The sequence below is a fragment of the Nestor notabilis genome, unplaced genomic scaffold (assembly GCF_000696875.1).
Source record: "Nestor notabilis isolate BGI_N333 unplaced genomic scaffold, ASM69687v1 scaffold4536, whole genome shotgun sequence".
Lineage (NCBI taxonomy): Eukaryota > Metazoa > Chordata > Aves > Psittaciformes > Psittacidae > Nestor > Nestor notabilis.
Genome location: NW_009933269.1, coordinates 38,658 through 44,767, shown reverse-complemented (window position 1 = coordinate 44,767; position 6,110 = coordinate 38,658). Strand labels below are relative to the sequence as shown.

At 50.9% G+C, this 6,110-nt stretch overlaps 1 protein-coding gene across 1 annotated transcript in view; it reads left to right on the top strand.

The window, feature by feature from the left end:
- Positions 1-2,917: 2,917 nt before the first annotated feature.
- SCMH1 (sex comb on midleg homolog 1 (Drosophila)) overlaps positions 2,918-6,110 on the top strand; it is a gene marked incomplete at its 3' end in the record, with an annotated part of 41,845 nt that continues 38,652 nt past the window's right edge. Inside the window, exons 1-2 of the mRNA XM_010016790.1 lie at positions 2,918-2,942; positions 5,352-5,420. Coding sequence (XP_010015092.1) covers positions 2,918-2,942; positions 5,352-5,420 — 94 coding nt within the window. The remainder of the gene's footprint in view (positions 2,943-5,351; positions 5,421-6,110) is intronic.

Here is a 6,110-nt window from a genome sequence, read left to right as displayed (position 1 = left end):
GACAGCTCACTTTTCCCCCTCAGATACCACACTGTAGCTTCTGCTATTTATTAATCTAGGATTTTTCTGGTCTCCAGTCCTTGAGCAGTGCATAGGCCACATCTATCCATCCTGCAGTGCCTGTTCTGCTCATTGCTTTCATCCCTCTAGACTGAAGTCTCTCTTCTTCACTGGGGTGTTTCAGGCTTTCTGAAGCCTACAGGGCAACTCCACTTGCCTTCCAATCAGGTGTCAGTGAAATCAAATCATTGGGTATTTTGGGTTGGAAGGGGAATGGCTTTAAGCTGAAAGAGGGGAGATTGAGATGAGCTCTGAGGCAGAAGCTCTTCCCTGTGAGGGTGCTGAGGCACTGGCACAGGGTGCCCAGAGAAGCTGTGGCTGCCCCATCCCTGGCAGTGTTCAAGGCCACGTTGGACACAGGGGCTTGGAGCAACCTGCTCTAGTGGAAGGGGTCCCTGCCCATGGCAGGGGGGGGGGCTGGAGGAGCTTTAAGGTCTCTTCCAACCCAAACCAGGCTGGGATTCTGTGAATTTCCAGACTTGTGTGGTCCAGCCCCATGTGCAGAGCTGGGGTGAAGTCAGACCCAGACTTCAAGGTTGGACCAGGCTGCTCGGGGTGGTACCTGAGGACACTTGGACTATTTCCAAGGATGGAGATTTTCCAACTTTGCTGGGCAGCTACTGAGTGAAATCACAGCCAGTGGGAATTGCCAAGCCCCACGTCAGTAAAGCCCAGCTCACACCAGTTGCAGGAGGGCACACGGGCTGTGTCTGTGGGTAAGGAGGATTGGGCAGCAACTGGTCCCTGTCCCTGGGAGGCTGGTGGCTCCTGTCAGCACTGTGCAGGGCCGGTGGGCTGAAGACACGCAGTGTGGAGTTTCGCTCAGGCTCTTCTCTGGGAATTACATATCCCTGAGGCACAATAATTATTTACCATGGGGTTTTTCATGTTTGAGTCATGATTTTGCAGGGTGAAACCATGTGCTGCTGTCCTGTGCTGTGAGAACGTATGGGGCAGCTGATGGTGCTAAGCCATCAGCTTTGGAGCCCTGCAAAGGATGGCAGGAGCCAGGCTGGGACCATCTCCTTTGGACAGCTTCTTGGGAGCATATTTTGGAGTGTGCAGTCCCCAGGCAGAGCAGGAGTCCTCATGCAGCCCAAGTCACCTCCTCTGAGGAAGAGTCACCTTCTTTCATTGTTTTATAATAGGGCAATGTCTCATTCTCCACCACCACATCCTGGGAGCCCACTTGCTGACGGACCAGCACCCATCTGTGCACTTTACACACAGTTGGAGTTACTCCTGTTGCTGCCTGTGTGAGGATAGGGGGTGCAGGAGTTTCACCTCCCAGACCACAGCCTGAGCATCTCACACACAGCCACGAGTTCTTCCTCCAAACACTTCTGCAGGGAAGGCTGCACATCCCTGCGGGCAGGGCCCTGAAGTGCTCAGGCTGAAGGAGCTTTTCAGAAGCATCTGAGTAGCACAGAAAACACCCATCCTGGGCCAAACTCATGAGATTTATGATCAGTTTGGGTACTTCAGCCGGTCCCATGTCTGAGCAGAGCAGAGAGCAGAGGTGAGGAGCCAGACTGGTGCCTTTACATAAGCCCTTTTCGCCCTGGGGGGACTCTCCCTACCATGACTGCTGGCTTTTAATAAAAATGCCTGGGGAAAATGATGGAAAGAAGCATTAAAAGTTGTAAATAGGCTTTCACATGTAGATTACTTACTGCTACTGAAAGGAAAAGAAACTTTTCTCCTTTCACAAGTGTGCACAAACAAATACGCTATTTATGAGAGAGGCAATGAGAGACTCCTGTGTGCCTTTTGATTTGGATTAAAAAACAACTAGGTTGGCTTTTTTTCCTCTAGCTTTTAATATTCCTTTAGTATTTTCCATGTCAGAGTATTGCTCAATGTTGCAAGCACTGCCCTTCAAGGCTGTAGTTTGTAGTTGGGTTTCCAAATCAAAGCTTCTCGCCAAGTTGGATCTGTGAATAACTCTTGAAGCAGAAACTCGTGTCCCCAGCCAGCTTCCTCTCACATCCTGCAGCCTGACTGCCCCACTGTGAGCAACATGGAGTGAGAGTCACACAATTCATCTTTCATTCGTTAGGGCAGTGTTAAACATGCTTTTACCAGCTTTCCAAAGGGCTTGTTTGTGGCTCAACCATCCTTTTTGGTACCGGGCTTCATGGATGTGTCCAGCTCTCACTTCCCCACAGCTCTGATTTTTCAGTACCATTTGGTTAGAACAAGAATGTAAATGCTCAACTGCTTCTTCTTGCTGGGGACAGTCCAGCCAGTTTTCCTCCAACCAGGAGAAGAGGAAATGCAGCACCACTTGGCCACTGGTTGCAGTTCTAACAGCAAAAATGTTTCCTGGCTCCTTGTCCAATTTCTCGTCCCTATTACCCAGAATTACTGTGAGCAATCTGAATTGCAAGTGGTGAGCTAGGGCTTGCAGTGCTGCTTTGCCAGAGTTAATGTTGTGTTTCCATGTGGTTTCTTCCATGCATTTCAGCTCTGCCTCCCTTTGTTAGTGCTGGGGAGCAGCCCCCCCTGCCACGCACCCACCCGGGACCCACAGCAGTTAACACAGACACTGGCATATTCTCCTCTCCCTGAGTTATGCTGCTCCCACTGCTGTAAATTTGAAGTTGTCCACATATTGGAGAAAGACTTGTAGTTTAAGGGGGGTTGGAATGAATTGTCTGTGTTTAGTAGGAGATGTGCTGTGCAACCCAGGGTGAAAGAGCATCTATTTTCTCCCCACTCTGTGATTAGTTAATGTTGCACATGACTTTGTGCTCCAGAATGGGGAACGTTCTCATGTGTATTTCTTTTCTCCTAGACATCTTCAGTTATCCAAAAGGCAGCCAGTCCCAGGGTCAGGACAGCAGCAGGTGATAGAATGCGGAAACCAGGCCCTCAAAAAGGTGAGCACTGATGCTTGGCACGGCCACAGGCCCAGGAGAGAGCTGGTGCTGAGCAAGGGACCCAGCGCAGCGTGTGGCCAGCAATGGGGTGGGAGCACAGGGAATGTGTTGGCACAAGTTTGAGCCACTTGTTTCTCCAGCAGGGTGCAGAGAACCCTTCACTAACCCACCCCACAAGCAGGTGGAGGAGGAGTCCTTTGCTGGGTGCACCCCTGCAGCTCATGGGGCGCAGTGTCGGGCAGTGAGGGTCTTCTGGTGTATGAGCACACACCATCTGCTCGTGCTCCCAGCGTGAGCAGACAGCTCCTGTGCTGGCACAAGCCTCCCCCTTCTAATGAGGCGTGAAACCAAAGCCCAGCCTACCTTGTGGGGATGGCATCTGGTACTTTACCTCTGGCCACCCGAGTCCCTCGCCCTGTTCCACACAGCAGCAGCCGCACGTGCACCCTCCGTGCTCGCCCCAGCTCAAGTGGGAAGTTGTGGGGCTGCTGCAGCTGAGCTGCTCAGACTCCTTGTGCTTAAGAGAACTATTGATTTCCTTCAGCCTTGTGCCACGGGTGTGTGTTGGACCGGGGTGATCTCATCACATATGCCTGGGAGGATGGGGGAAGGGAGCAGCGTAGAGGAAGGAGCATCCTCCGCAGTGCTTTGTTCACATCTGCTGCACACTCACCAGGTTTATTGCAGGAGATTGCTGTGCTCCATTTCTCTCCTCCCTTTCTTGTCTTTTAACCATCTCCTTTGCTTCTCTGGTGGTTCCTCTTAGAGGAGCATTCTCCCCTTCCAAACACTGCTTGTCCTTTAATGAAGTGCAAATAAATGAAGGCCAGCAGGGGATGGGGGGAGTGTGCTGCGAGGCCGCTGCAGGGCTGGGAATCAAAGAGCCACGTTGATTGTCAGCACTGTGGCCTCAGGCCGGGCTGCACACAGCTTCTTCCCTGCCTCAGGAGCAGGATGCCTCAGCCCAGTGCTGTGGGACCTGTGCTGGGCCATAGGTTACAGCAGCAACACTTGGGTTTGTGTCCTACTTACCTGCTGTTTTAATACTGCATTGAACTTTTGCTTGTTCTTCCTATGCCTGCAGAAATTCTTGCTTCTCTTGCCCTCTTTGCTGCTTTTCCTGCCTGCTTAATGAGGAGTTTTGCATGTTAAAGGTTAAGAATAAGACAGAACTTCACTAGCAGAGTATGGCAAGAGGTAACTTGGAGTGCACAGATGCTGTTAGAGTTATCCTGCAACACTGAGAGGAGCGTTACCCGTCCACGGGGGCTTTTTTGCTTCTGGCTTAAATACTCTGTGTCCTTTAGTCTTGCTTTCTTGAGGAGATGGCAGAATACTGTCCTTCAAGTGAATTCATTTATAGGAAGGGTGTCCTTCCACCCTTTTCATTCATTTCATAGAACCATAGAATGGTTTGGGTGGGAAAGCACCTTAAAGCTCATCCAATCCCAACCCTCTGCCACAGGAAGGGACACCTTCCACTAGAGCAGGTTGCTCCAAGCCCACAGTTTGAACCCATCACCCCTTGCCCTATCACTGCAGTCCCTGATGAAAGTCCCTCTCCAGCATCCTTGTAGCCCCCTTCAGATACTGGATATTTATGTCTCTCCAAGGAGGTTCTTTTTCTGGTCCATGTCTAGTGATGCTGTGGCCATGCTCTGTATGTCCCTCATGCTCATTTGAGGGGTAAAACCTACATCTCGTCCTCCTGTCCACTATGGATATTTATGTCTCTCCAAGGAGGTTCTTTGTCTGGTCCATGTCTAGTGATGCTGTGGCCACGCTCTGTATGTCCCTCATGTTCATTTGAGGGGTAAAACCTACATCTCATCCTCCTGTCCACTGGATTGAGAAGAACACATCAAGAAGATTGCAAAAATAATGGTCCAAAAACAATTTCAGACATCTTAAGACCCACCAGCTGCTCCTCCCATCAGCAGAGAGGGTCGAGGCTGGATGTGTGAGTAAGGCTTGCTGCAGCAACCTGGAGCTGATGAATAAGGAGCAATTCAAGCTCCATGTCTTGGTGTAGTGAGATCCACATGAGCCAGTTTTTGTGGCTTTTGCATTTGTTCCTTTCAAGCTTTTCCGTCTCTTCATGTAGTTAAAATGATGGAGCTTCAGCAGTTTCCTGCTTTTTAGGTTATTGCTTGCCTTTGTGGGAGGACACTGCTTGGTGAGGACTAGGCAGAGAATAAGATGCAAATGCAGATACCTTAAGTCAGGTATCTCCCTGCTTCAAGCACATCCCATCGGTTTAGACAAATGATCCATGTTACCTGGGTCGTGACAGGGCCAGGGAGGTCACTCCTCTCCTCTGAAGTGCCTGCAGAGCAGGTGCCATGGGCAGATAATGTTCCAGAGCATGAACTGATTTCACTGACACAAACACTTTGTTTCTTGTCTCAGCCATAGACTGGAAAGATGGTAAAAAGCACAAGTACGGCCGCCCGTCAGAGTCCCCCTCCCAGTACCAAGGTAAGAGAGCTCCCTGCTCCCCTCCTCCTCCTCTTCTCTCCTCCCCCCCCTTCTCTTCTTCTTTTTCTCCCTCTCCCCTTGTGTGTTTTTTCTCCTGGAAGCTTTTTGAGTTGTTTGGATGTGGGAAACTGCAGATGCCAAATTTGATTACAGATAAAAACTGCTTTTGGACAGTCCTCATGTGAGTCCTAACTCTGACCACAGTCAAAACTGGCTGAGAAGACACCGGGGTGAGCGCAGAGCTGAGCCAGCTCGTTTGAACCCACCCAGGATCCAGCAGATCTCTTTCTTCCTCCTCAGCTGCAAGTGCTGAGGAGTGACTCTCCCCATGTTTTCCCATGCACTTGGAGCATAAGGAGCCTCTTAGTCCTCCATAAACTCTTCCTCATTCACAGCAGTAGTTAGCCCAGGCCACAGTGTTGTAGGAGAGACATGGTGTGACCCATGGAAGGATCCCTAGTGCCGGCATGAAAGCTGGAGAGGGGCTTTGGACAAGGGATGTAGGGACAGGACAAGGGGAATGGCTTTTACCTGCCAGAGGGGAGACTGAGATGAGCTCTGAGGCAGAAGCTCTTCCCTGTGAGGGTGCTGAGGTGCTGGCACAGGGTGCCCAGAGAAGCTGTGGCTGCCCCCTCCCTGGCAGCGTTCAAGGCCAGGGTGGACACAGGGGCTTGGGACACACCTCACTAG